General features: G+C 39.8%; 1 protein-coding gene across 3 annotated transcripts in view; it reads left to right on the forward strand.

Annotated features, from left to right (window-relative positions):
- Positions 1 to 13,869, forward strand: part of SLC35E3 (solute carrier family 35 member E3) — a 33,920-nt gene that overhangs the window by 11,520 nt on the left and 8,531 nt on the right. For 2 of the 3 annotated variants that reach the window (XM_010970491.3, XM_010970490.3), the window contains one exon: positions 559 to 2,824. The exons of the other annotated variant lie outside the window; for it this stretch is intronic. In XM_010970491.3, coding sequence (XP_010968793.1) covers positions 559 to 745 — 187 coding nt within the window. In that variant the 3' untranslated portion in view covers positions 746 to 2,824. Of the gene's footprint in view, positions 1 to 558; positions 2,825 to 13,869 lie in introns of those variants that run through there. 3 annotated transcript variants of the gene reach the window in all.

Raw genomic sequence — 13,869 nt, forward strand, 5'->3', positions numbered from 1 at the left:
AGGTTGACTCACCCAGTTTTGACCTGAGCACCTGGTAAAGCAGAGTTGCCCTCGACTGAAATAGACAGCAGTGCTGTGTGCTTGGTGACCAGTGTTCCTCCCTCCCCTTTCCCTGGTTCCCTCCTAAACTTATGCACAGCGGATGTGTTGACCTTGAGGCAGCTCTCTGGTGCCTTACACTACACATCTCACCTCATTAGCCAGGGGAGGTTTATTAGAAATGGCTCTATGAAACAGCATCACAAAGTGCTCTGCAAAATATCTTCTCTGTACCTTGTTTTGAATCTCTTTCCCAACCTCATATTATAGCCCCCTTTCTCTTCTTTGGCAAGGTCAATGGGGAGAGTTGAGGCAACCTCCTATCACTGATTAATTGCTGAAACCTACTTGAAGAAACTAGGATCAGCCCCACATCTCACTGAAGTTCTCTTGTTCTTTGGATGGGGGCTGCTGTTCAGTCTGTTTCATGCACTTCTTTCCAGCCACAGGAAGCTTTGCTCTGTGTGTGTGAATATAGTATCTATCTTGTTATTTTTTATCCTTATCCTAAAACCTCAGCTATAACATGTTTGGACACTTCAAGTTCTGCATTACTTTATTTGGAGGATATGTTTTATTTAAGGACCCGCTGTCCGTTAATCAGGGTCTTGGCATGTTATGTACATTATTTGGCATTCTCGCTTACACCCATTTTAAACTCAGTGAACAGGAAGGAAGTAAGAGTAAATTGGTACAACGTCCTTAATGGGGTTTTTGTGGAGAAAAGAAAGTCACCCCAAGAAGATTTTTTCTTAAGTATTAAGTGTGCAAGTTACTTTCAAAGAAGAAAAAAAATAATACTGCAAAATTCATCAAATGATGGTTTGTAAGAAGTAACTCAAATGAAATTTTATTCATAAATACTTATTTCTCTTTTAGAGTACCTTTAAAAAAAACCTCGTTCTCTAAAACATAGCTCATGCTTCTTTCCAAAGATGATTATGTGAGGTGTATAGGATGGTTTGTTTATACCAAATGAAGTACATGAAATTAAAGTTTTATAATAAGGACAAAGGAATTCAAACTACTGTGCTACAAATGTATAGTGGTTTTTAAGGAAGGACACATAGGACTCTTCTGCTTGCTTATAGGTGGTCCCCCAATGCTCTTTTATAATTTAGGCCAAAGTATTCAAGTCAGAATTTAAAGCTAGCATTTCTGTTTTAGTATAACTTCCTGCTTTTTTAATTTATAGAAATGAAGTCGCATTTATCAAAAGCAAAGTGTTGGAAAGATGATAAGACAGAACCCAATTCTAACAGTACCATTTCTCTGGTAGAAAATTGATATAAGAAATTAGATGTTTTTGAAAAACTGCAGTGCCTATAGGTATTCTCTTGTTTTTGAGCTCTTAGTGAACTCTAGAAACTATACGTGAAGTTAAAAAACAAAATAGCTCCATGTTTAAATGGCCCAAAGAAAAGACTGTAGGAGGAATTGAGCCAATTTCTTCTTTTCTGGTGGTGGTTCTCCTGGCCTCTGTGAGCATTTCAGGTTGGTGATTTCTTAATACTACCTCCCTGCTATCACTCCCTACCCCTCACTTTGAGGTGCCCTCGGAGCTTTCTTTGGCACTGAAGGATTTGGAGTGAACTAGGTCAGCTTTTCTAAGGTGGCTGGGGAAATTTCTTGAGCAGCAAGTCAAAGCAAATGTTATCAAAGACTAAGCAGAAACTTGATAAATATATGAGGAAAGATTTGAAAGAGAAGCAGAGAGATAATCAGTATTTAACAAGTTCCCTGAATTTTTTTAAAGGATACTTAAAAATAAGTTATAGGGGAGATACATGATTTCTACTTAAAGAAATGATAGTCCCACATATTGAATTGCAAAATGTATTTCTGCCGACTCCTGACAGTTGAGCTTTCAAAGCAGTTGTTGATAACCTCTCACCATAAATTGACTGAGGAAGATAATGCCTCTTGTAATAAATAATTCTTTTTTTCTAAATATTATTTAGAAACCTTAAATGAGAAAACAACTCTTAAGTGGACAGAGAGCCATGTGTATAAAATACACCTTTTAGGATGTTTTTTTTCCTGGCCTGTTTGAAATGAAAAGCCTCACTGAGAATCTGTTTTGATAGAATTTCAATGTATCCGTCAATCTGTTGTGTGATCCGTGTGTGTTATTTTCTTTGTTTTAAATACTCTTTGGTTATTCTCAGTTTCCAAAGATACATTTTATTGTGCTAAGAAGTACAAAGCAATTTGTCTCACCAAATGAGCCTCAGGCATTATGTTTGCCTAAGAAATGTTCCCTGTGTATGTTTACATTAACACGTAATTATTCCCCGAAAGCTGGAGAAAAGTATTTCAGCACAGTGAGTATTATGTGACCTCTGTGCACTAACAGCTGAGTTGATTTGTGCCATGTACAAATACTTCTTAACTGTAAATAGAACTTGGGAGGGGTGATTTTTAATCAACGTTGGGGGAACGTTATAATAAATGACCAACTTCAATAGGAATGCAAGGAAGATTGGAGCGAACTAGGGTCAGGGTACATATTGATAAGTAAATAAAACATGTACTGCTGGAACTGAAGTCTGATAAACATTTTTTGCCCTGAGGACCATCTTCCCATTGAAAAGAAAGTTCCTGGGGAAAAAATGCATCAGCTGACATGGACCAACCCCAGAGACAAACCCGAAAGGCAGTGTATGGGAGAATGCATGCGGACTCTCCTTTTGTTACAGTTGTAACTGCACCTGTTTTTTATCCTATGTTCGATGGCTCAACTTCGGTTTTTCCTGTTACAAATAAAGAGAACCTGATGTTTTTACTTTCGAATTGCATGTTGGAACTGGCGGAAGAAGGATGGCATGTGTGTGTGCAAGTTGTCTTATCAGACGAGCCTCAGGCATTATGTTTGCCTAAGAAATGTTCTCTGTGTGTTTAAATTAACATGTAATTTCTACATGTATGTGCAGGGGTGACACTCCCACGTGTGTAGCATCTAATGAAGCAAAATCCTCATCTCCCTTTCAAAAGAGTGTAAGAGAAATCTTTCCCTGTGAAATGAAGTAAGCTTTCTCCTGTTTCATTTTTTGAAATACTTTTTAAACCTTGTTTAACTTGCTAGTTTCAAATCATTAGTTGTCAATTTCACTTAAAAGCGCCAGCGTTCACCAAGCAGTCCACATTGACTCCAACCATGAATATTTGTTGGGTGAATGAATATGCAGAATGGCCAAAGGAGAAAGTTTGGTTAAAAGAATGGAGACCAGATTTATTAGATAAATTGTTTTGCATTTGTTTTCACACTTGAACTGGTTTATACTTGCTAACATCAGGAATACAATGCTCATTTCATTCACTCAGCAAGGATTTATTGAACATGGCTGTGCAAAGACAATCCTATGTTCCCTGTGATCTTAAGAAACATTGTTCTAGCAGAAAAGATAGACACTAATTCAGTAAAAACATGAGTTTATTATAATAAACTTACATCCTAAAAGGAACATGGTTCTCTGGAGGCTATAACAAAAGAATCTGGCTCAGAATGGACTGTCAGTGAGAGTGTCTGTGAGGAAAGGACAATTGAGCTGAAATCTGATGGGCATATAGAAGTTAGCTGAGTAGAGAGGAAGGGGAATAGCACATAGGCCTATTGGGGGAATTTAGGATGAGTTTAAAGAACTGCAAAAAGGATGGAGGGGAGAGAGTACATTTAGGGAAGGGGAGATGTGAGACAGGAGACTGGAAAAGAAGGCCAGCCTCAGACCATAGAATACCTTGTAGGCTATGTTAGGACGAGCAAGAGGGGGTATTCCAAGCATTGTCACAGTCAACTCCTTTGTTTTGAAACAGAAGGATGAGAACCAGAGATGCTAGGAGAGCAGTTTGGAGATGACTGCAGGGAGATGAGATAGCTCAGAGGAGTGGTGGTGAGATGACGGAAGTGGGTAGATTCAAGAGGATTTAGTAGATGAAATCAAGTGGACTTAGATTGGGCACAGGAGGAAGTGAAGTTAAGAATCACACGTATTTGGAGGGGGCGGGTAATGACTCAGTGGTAGAGAGTGTGCTTAGCATGCGCGAATTCCTGGGTTCTGTCCTCGGTACCTCTGTTTTAAAAAATTAATAATCACACATGTTTGATATGTGCAGCTTGGTAGAGTCTGGTACCACTCTTTGAGATAGGAAACAAAAGAAGAGGGCTGGGTTGGGAAGGACAGAGACTGAGTTCATACAGGGCCATCTGGATTTCGAGGCATCTTTGAGAAATCCAATAGAAGTTATTAATTAAATAATCATATAGGTTTAGAACTCAAGTGTTTTCTTTTTAATTAAGGTACAGTTAATTTACAATATTAGTTTCAGGTGTACAGCATACTGAGTCAGTGTTTTTACAACTGAGCCTTGAAGAACTCCAGCCTGTGCTGGTAGAGGAAGGTAATTCTGAAAAGGAAGACAGTCTAATGCAAAAAGACAGTTTACAACTGAGCCTTGAAGAACTCCAGCCTGTGCTGGTAGAGGAAGGTAATTCTGAAAAGGAAGAGTCAAAGAGGTAGGAGGAAAACAAGGATGATGCTGTAATGGTAGAGAGGGTGGCCAAAGGTGACAGTATTGCTGAGAGGTCGAGGTAGACTTGCACAGAAAAATAACCATTGCATTTATTGGCTGTTTATTGTGGATCTTAGTAAGGCTGTTTCAGTGGAGTGCTGGTGGCAAAAAGCAGTTTGGAGTAGAGTGAATGGTCAGTGTGTGAGAGGTCAGGATGTGGATCCAAGAATATAAACAGCTCTATTGCTATTGCAACATACAGCATTGCACGAGGCATTGCATGTTGCTTGACATGAATGGGGGCTTCTTGTGTGTGAGTCTAAGACTTTTATTGCAATGCTAATTTATTATTACTGGGTTAAAATTGTAAAGCACCAGATACCCTGTAAGAAGTGCACATACTTCTGTCACAGGATGACCTTTTGTTTTGAAAAGTAGTTTTATTTTTGGCCTCTGAATATATTCTTGAAATGTGGGTTGCTGTTAATAAAATCAACAGTTACTTTTGCCAACTGCCAGCAGACTTTGAAAAAACAATTTTGCAAGCCCACTAAGGGATGATCAGTTATACAATCTCTTGTCCATATTACTGCTAAGGTTAAAAAAGGGCAAAGAAATCTGCCAAGAGAGAGACCACTCTGTTTTGGGGGCTAGTGTGGCACATGGAGCAGGGCTGGCTTGGATATCTGGATCGTGGCTTCCAGTCCAGACTCTGCCATTGACAAGGATGGCCTTCGGGTTTGGGCAAGTCCAAATCCTCAGTTTCTTTGTGTATAAAACGAGGGCTTGGATCCAGATGATTTCCAAGAGACCTTCCATCTCCAAAATCCCCTGATTTGCTTTTTCAGATTAAAATTACAATTTCTCATTTGCTTATATTGAGAGCAGATTGGATTAAATTAATAAGAAAGATATTGTTTGGTCCTTCTGAGAACTTGTTCATAGGTACTTCTTTACTTACAGAGTCTGTTTTTAGTATATGCAAAATATTAAATGTAGTTTATTTTCATATTTGTTATATTAGAAGACATGATTTATCAAAGCTGCTTTACACTTCACATGAAATCATTGGGAGGTGAATTATTGCCAAGTCAACCAGTTATTTATGGGTATTTGGAGGATATTTTTTGCTATGCTGTTTTTAATTTGGAAAATAGCACATCACCTACACCGTAGTTATTCACATTTTTCTATTTAACTAAAAATATTTCATAACTACTATTTAGCATTATTATACATGCCACAAGAGCAAGCCTGCAGATTTCTTTAACCAGCCAGGACTATGCATTTTTTAAAAGGACTTAATTTTTTAGAGCAGTTTTAAATTCTTATGCATTTCTAAATTTTGAACTTTTTGTTATCCATATGAGGTTATTTTTTTCTTTTAAAATCAAATGATCTATATCAACTACATGTCTTCATTTTTTTCCTGTTTGTCCTTACACTTCCCCAAAAAAGTCAGTTTCCTGTTTTTTCAATTCCCCTCTTCTCAATTTAAAATGAGAGTCAGCCGTTTGGTGCAGGAGACGGATGGGTGGGCTTTAACCCAGGAGGTGGGAGATGCTAAGTCAGTCAGTCTGTTGAGGAGATCTGGGATCTCCAAAACTGTGATTTACCACAGGAATGAGCAGACTCTCCACGCCTTTCTCTGCCTGGAGTTTGGAGGCAAGACTAACCTTAGAGAATTATGGAGTGATTCCTTGGCCGTATTTGCTAGAATCAGAATGTTTTATACAGTATGTATAACTGAATTACTATGCTATACACCAGAAATGAATACAACATTGTAAATTTTTTAAAAGTCAAAAAAATTTTAAAGTATAAGTATAAAGAACAAAAAAAAGAGAATGTTTATGCAATTTAGCAAACCATTATACAGAAAAAAAAGGCAAAAATGCTATGAAAGACACAGTTTGTTTCCTAACCAAATACTCATTCCTATTCTGTTCACCTTCACTCAAGAGGCTAGAAATGCTGAATTCTCTTTTTGCTGTGTTTCCATATCCTCAGAATGTGGGTGTCTAGAATTGTGCTAATTGGTAAAGAAGAGGTGAAGAGAACCTGACCCAGAAGTGCTAAGCTGCTTAAGCAATGCCTTCAGCTGCCAGTCTCCTGTCTTCTTGTTCTAGATGGAAAGTAAACCCTGGTTTGTTGAAGCCACTTTTAATTGCTACTTGCAGCTAAAAATGTACCAGTGTTCTATAGCAATTTGGTACTGCTGTGACAGCCAGGCATTGGATTTTGTATTTTACAAAATTCTCACTCTTACCGTGGATCAGAATTCAAAAGCTGGTCTTCAGACAATTGGCGCAGGTGTGCTTCCATCCGCGTGGGGAGGATGTGAAGGAGATGGCTGGAGTTTGGGCCATGAGGTGAGATGATTATGAGGAGCTTTGTGGTTGACTCAGCCTGGCCTCTTGGTTACTTGGCCTCAAGCAGGTCTTCTCTTAGGGGCTTTGAATTCCCAGACCTCCCCAGTCCGCTAGAGGCTTGGAGGGACAGGAAGAGTGTGTGGGGCAGTCAGATTGGGGCATCTCATATACAACTCATTAATCCGATGGGCTCCTCAGCATCTCCACTGGGCAGTCTGCTGGAATCTCAAACTGACACCCCTAAACCTGAGCTGATCTCCCCCCACCCCCAAACCCACTCCTGCGGCATTCTCTGACCATGGGCTCAGATGAAAAATCTCAGAGGCAGTCTTGACATTTCTCTTCTTCTCACCTTCCTACCCAGTCTGGCAGGCTGGCTGGATCTACCTTCCTAACATATCCAGAATCCAGCCTCTTCAAACCATCTCCACTGCTATTGCAATGGCCCCTAAATGGTCTCCCTTTCACCCACACTCCCTATGGTTCCATGGCTTGTTTTCTCCAGCATCTGCCTCTTAGAGCACTGATTCAGGGGGAACAGCCAGCCTCAGACTCTGGGCAAACCTGGAATGAATGCACAGGCACAGACTTAGACAGGAGAAAGCAGGAAAGTCTTGTTTAAACTGTGGTTGCCGCCATTGTCTTTGGGGAAGGAAAATCCAGGTTGAGTTTATTAAGAGCATTATTTTTTCAAGTATAAAGATTTGTGACTACAATATAAACAAGTCACTTGAGAAATGAATACAACAATGTTTGTGACACAGGGATGAAAAATGGTCACTCTCACTGTCAGTTTGACAAAGTGTAATTAGGGATATCTGCTATATTGCCACTTGCCCATTAATTCTGGATGTTTTTATGTTGAAAATTTTCTGGATGAGCAAGGATTCTCTATTAAAGGGGAAAAAATTAAGATCCTTTAAAGTTGTATTGGTGTAAGTAGAATCTCATTTTGCTGAACAGAACCTTTACAGTTACAGTTATAAGGGGACTGTTTCTCCATTTGGCTTGTAGCCCATAACCACCCTGCTTTGCTCGTAATAAACACTACTGCTTCGCAGAGATGTTTCTTTAATCAGTGTGTTTCCTAAGTGGTTTCCTGCTGACCTCTCTTTTTCCTCTCTCCTAGGTTCAAATATTTAGCAAACCTCCATCCTGACTTCTACTGTTTCTTCTCTTAGAAGCTCCTTGAGAGCAGGAAACTTGTCTGTGGCTAGAACAGTGTCAGGTACTCATTAGACATTGTCTTTCACTATCAGCTCTTAGCCGGTAATTCTCAAAACTACGTCTTGAAGAGAGAGGCAATAGCTCAGTGGTAGAGTGTGTGCTTAACATGCACTGGGTTCGATCCCCAGTGCCTCCATTAAAGTAAGTAAGTAAATAAACAAACAAACAAACAAATACCCAATTACCCCACCCCCATAAAAAAGATTAATAAAAAGAAAATTTTAAAAATACAAAACAAAACAAAACAAAACAAAACAAAAACACCCACATCTTTAGTTCTGTGCTCCCATCCCTAGCTCATTGTTGCTCTGTCAAGTAGAAATGGTATCCCATGAAAAATGCAGTTTTCTCCAGCTCCCAGCTCAATCTGGAAGTAACTGGTGTACACACTTAAGTGTCCAGCAGGAGTGTTTTATCCTCCCGCTTTATCATATAGAATCCTGAAAAGTCATGTCCTCGAGGGTCAAGACCAAAATTCATATTTTTGACTGCTTCTTCAAAGACATTCTTGCATGACTTTTAAGTGAAACTGGCTTTTTTTTTCCACTGTGAGTCCAGAGGGGTGAGGAATGATACAGCGACTGCTGGTACAGCTGGTGTCATGACCTTGATTTCATGCCAGCAGCATTAGCCACCATTGCCTTTGCACATCGGGGCAAAAGTCGACATGGTGAAAAAACAAATGAAGTCTTAGTATTATTAGGAAAGGAATGTTGATCTTACATGACCCTTCCGGAGGGTCCACGGACCACACTTTGAGAACTTCTGCCCTAGGCCTGCAGGATGCCATGGTAAACAAGACAACAACATCGCTGCCCCTGTGGAGCTCAAGTTCAGTGATGGAAGACACTGGACAAGTAGAGAGTAAACAGGGTGATTTCAGAAAAACCGGGTGAGGGACCCCGTGAAGAGAACAAACAAGGAGCATGTGACAGAGAGGCACCAGGGGTGGAGGCAGGGCTGGTATTGAGAAGGCACCTCTGAGGGGGTGGTGTCTGAGCCCAGAGCTCCAGGAGGAACAGGTCCACTGCGAAAGACCGGGGAAGAGTTTCCTGAAAAGATGAAACAGCAACGGCCAAAGCCCTGAGGCAGGAAAGAGCTTGGCATCTGAGAGAGATAAGAAAGAAGGCAGTCAGTTCCGAATAACAGCAGTATTTTTTATGGCCCTTAAAATTCTTTCAGCGGGATTCCACATTATTATCATTACAAATGGTAACAGTATATGTATGAACTTATTCAGTCCTTGCAATAATCCTGTTATCCCCATTTTACAGATGAGGAAACTGTGGCATGCAGAGACTAGAAAAGTTGATGTCAGAGCTAGAACTTCAGTTTGACCACAGAACCTACACTCATAATCTTTAGAGCCCCTTTTTGAGAAAAGAATCTCAATTAGTAAAAACTTCCTTGTAAGTGCACATAAAAGCATAATGTGTGTGTAATATATCTGATTCATCCCTCTTTATTTTGGGTTTGGAGAACTGGAAGCTCTCAAAGCCACCTACATAGGAATCTTATCACTCAAGGAAGGAACTGCAGCCATCAGCAACGTGGAAAGGAGTTTCTCTGAATAATTCCCCTGAAAAGTTTCTCTCAGTGTAAGCAGCCACAGATGCATTGGTAGATTCGTTATGAAGCCTTTGTCTTATCCTAAATGTGATAAAAACAAAGAGCAATGAGTTGTGAAGCTGAGCAGTCTACTGTGTGCAGGTGGGAGATTGAGTGACTAGTCTAACCTCCGTGGTGGTCCCATAGGGAGGTTACAAAAGTACAGTGCCCTCCTGTCAAATCTATGCAGAGAAGCTGGAAGGTTGTAATTCCCTCTCCAGGAGCAAACCTCGCTTGAGTCACCCCTTCATCCCACCCCCATACACACTGCCCCCAGTAAGAGGACCTAACTGTCAGCCTTGATGGGAAAGGGCAGCCTTCCCCTAGACGAAGGCAGTGAGACCACCCATGTCACGTTCTTGTGATGTTTGTACTGATATAGCAGCATCTCTTTAATCCTCTCCTTGTGGAATCTTCTCTGCTTTGCTTCCTCTCAGCCCACTCTGCCCCAATCTGCAGGCGCTGGGTGAAGGATTGAACCTAGCTCCAAAAATCGCTGTCACTTGAAATCAGACTTACTCCTTGGTTATGGGCTCTCTGTGATCTGGATTGCAACAGAACCGTGTTTCTTACTAAGAGGTAACTTCAGTCCAGGGTTTCGCCATCTGTACCTTAGCCCTGATAAAGTAGACTCTGGCTTCTGCACAGCAAGGAGTGCTGCTCTGGGCTTCTGGAAATTATGTGGTTAAATCAAGGTGCAGATCTATGCCTAGTCTCTCCTGACAATAAAGAAAATATAGTATGTGCTTGATCACTTTTCTGCCCCTGACTTTTGTAGTAGTTAGACCATAAGCTCCACGAGGGCAGGGTCTTGTCTGTTTCTGCTCACTTTGGTGCCCCCAGCCCTGGCACAATGCCTGGCACACCGTGCTCATTGATTATCTGTGGAATGACTGAATGATTGAATAAGTGGTTTCACTGGATACATGGAAATAGACGTATGAATGTAGTGGAAAATGTATTCATTCACTTGGTCTTTGATTCACTATTCCACAAATATTTATTGACTGTTGAATATGGCAGGCATTCTGTTAGAAGCTATGAATGCTGAAATCCATGAGTGAAGCCATCTAACCAAGGGGCCTTTCCCAACTAGGTAGACTCAAAGAAATTGTCCCGTGTTCAGTAGGGAATGTGGGTCGAGTCCTCTGTGTGCAGCACACGGTGCTAAAACCAGAAGAGTGGAAAGAAATGGAAGACATCTCCTGTCATCATAGAGCTCTCAGTTTAAAGGCAGAGAACATGGCCCTAGGCAAAATACTAAAATGTTGTGTACTGACACATAAGTGAACAAAAAAATATTAACATAGCACCAGCTGTCCCAAAATGCTGCAGCTCTGAGTAATCGAGTGATCATTACTCATGATGTCTCTCATCAGAGTTTCTGACTCCTGTAAAGCTCTCCCCACCCTCTACTTGGCTAATGAAGATCTCAGGGAGGCTGTGTCTACATCTGTGTCCAGATGCCCCGTTAGTCTCATTTAAGAACCTAGTTCTTTCCCTTCTAATGCTTCATCCCAATTTGCAATTATATATTCATTTGTTTGTTTCTACCTTTCTCCTTCACTGCACAGCAGGCTCCAAAAAGGCAGGGACTTTGTATGTTTCGATGAGGCTGTCTTTCAAATGCCTTGCACTATGCCAATAAGTATTTGTTTAAAAAATGAGTTAAGGATCACACCCAAATTCCTGCTTAAAGTCTTTTGATACCTGGCTGAAAGGATTGCAGCTGTAATTCAAGAAACTCCTGATGTGATTGGTCACACAGGATTTATCTTTCCATATTATCGCTAAATGGCTGTGCTGGACAATGTTCTTATCTAGATCCTAGTTTCTTTTTTTTTAACCTTATTTATTTATTCTTAATTGTGATAGGGACTCTAGTTTACTTTTTTTTAAATTGGTATTTAAATTTTAAGAGATTTCCACAATTTAATACTGGTTTTGTTGAAATTTTAGAATTTTAGACGTTTTTAAACATCCACTGATTTAGGAAGGAGCATATCACAAATCAAGTAAATTGATACTGTAAGAGATGACATGAGTGGAGAAACTTAAAATAGAGCTGGATAAACAACAAGATCTTCTTGTAGAGCACAGGGAACTATATTCAATACCTTGTAATGGCCTATAATGAAAAAGAATATGAAAGGGAATATATGTGTGTGTGTGTGTATGTGTGTGTGTATAAATGAATCACTATGCTATACCCCAGAAATTAACATAACATTGTAAAGACTATACTTCAATTTAAAAAAAAGAATCTCTGTAATTACCTCCCCTCAAAAAAAAAATCCAAACAAAAAAAGAAAACAGCAGCAGCAACAACAGCAAAAAACCAAAAAGCTTAAAAAAAAAAAAAGAATCTGGAAAAATAATAGGGCTGGAGCAGCCATTCCAGAGGAACAGCCTGTTTTCTATACTTTTGATCTGGACCAAACTGTCAACAAGCCAAAAAGTCAGCAAAGAAACCAGCTAAAAATTGGCACTTGCCACTTGCCTCTACAAGGATTGGCTCACACTGGCACTTGTCGGCTGCCTCTGCTTGGATTAAATCACGAGCCGCTGCAGCCGCTGACCTCCAGTAGTCCCTGAAGGAGTTCCAGGTGGAGATCAGGAGTGGGGCACTCTGTGCTCTGGGAAAACTGGCAGAACAGGCCTTCAGATAGATATTTTCAGAAGATTTTAATAGGCCTAATTCTTAGATCTCCTCATGTATGGAAAGGCACTGAAATCATTAACAGTGACATCTGCTCCTCTTGACTAGCAGCAAGCCTCTGCCTAAATGTGACCCTAACTGCACATACCCCCTTCACTATATCATATGTAATACTGAGTTCCCCCCTACCTCTTCCAAGCACTTACTCAGAGCTATCTGAAATGCTGTCTCCCAGGCTATAGTCCTCATTTACCCCAAATAAAGCTTCACTCACAATTCTCACATTGAGTGATTTTATTTCAGTCGACACTACCTTACTCTATGTACCCCAAACTGCAATTCTTTGATCCCAAATAACACTTTTCCTCTTGAACTGGATTCTTGTTTTTTAAGTTGACAATACTCTGTTAAATAGATATCCATTGGTCTATCTTATGTTTTGTTTGTTTGTTTTGGGGTTTTTTTTTTACTTGCTCATAATTTTTATTTTTATTGGATATAATTGACATATAAAACTGTGTCAGTTTAAGGTACAGTGTGTTGATTTGATACATATATTGCAGTATGATTACCACCATAGCACTAGCTAATACCTCCATCACCTCACATAATTATCATTTTTTTTATGGTCAGAACATTCACGATCTATACATAATACATAAATACGTAATATAGTATTGTTAATTATAATCACAATGCTGTGCATTAGATCCTCAGAAACTACTCATTTTCTAACTGCAAGACCAACATCTCCCCAGTCCCCCACTCCAGCCTTACTTTTTAAAAATAGAAAATTATTTACTTTTTAAATTACTCTATTAACTTTTGTTCCTATTTTTATGTGACATGTTTGGATTTATGTCTCTGACTAACTTGAAATTGATGAGGACACTAAATAAGTTGATGAAAGATAGGAAACAATTAGCCCAACTGAGATTTTTAAAACAAATGACAGTTTCTGAGCTTGAAAACAGTATCATAATTAGGTTGTGGCATTTTCTGGTCAGTAGAGGGAACCCTTGCTACTGTTGGCTTTCTAAATCTTAAGCACTCACAGAGAAAAGTCCTCTTCTGTTATCTTAAAACCAAAAACCTCTGAAAAGTATTTAAATTGAATTTTAGCCCAGTGAGTGCCCTTAAATAGGTACCTACCTAAGAGGTAGAAAGAAAGAGTCAGCTGATTTACACTTCAACATTCAGAAATGCTGCTGATTAGAATTTGAATTCATTCTCAGATTTTTTGGAGAGGTTTGAAGGGCCCTGCTGTGTTTATTAACAACACAATGACCAGTTAGAAAACTAGGGAGGGAACTGTTTACAAGGAAGGAATGACTAACGTTGGAAGGTCGGAGTCCTAGAGCCCTGGTGACTTAACAAATCACAACCCATGGATTTTCCTTTTAAAAAACATTCTGTGCTGATTTCTCATTTTGGCCCCCGTAATGACTTCTCAGC

This window comes from Camelus bactrianus, chromosome 12, assembly GCF_048773025.1.
Source record: "Camelus bactrianus isolate YW-2024 breed Bactrian camel chromosome 12, ASM4877302v1, whole genome shotgun sequence".
Classification (NCBI taxonomy): Eukaryota; Metazoa; Chordata; class Mammalia; order Artiodactyla; family Camelidae; genus Camelus; species Camelus bactrianus.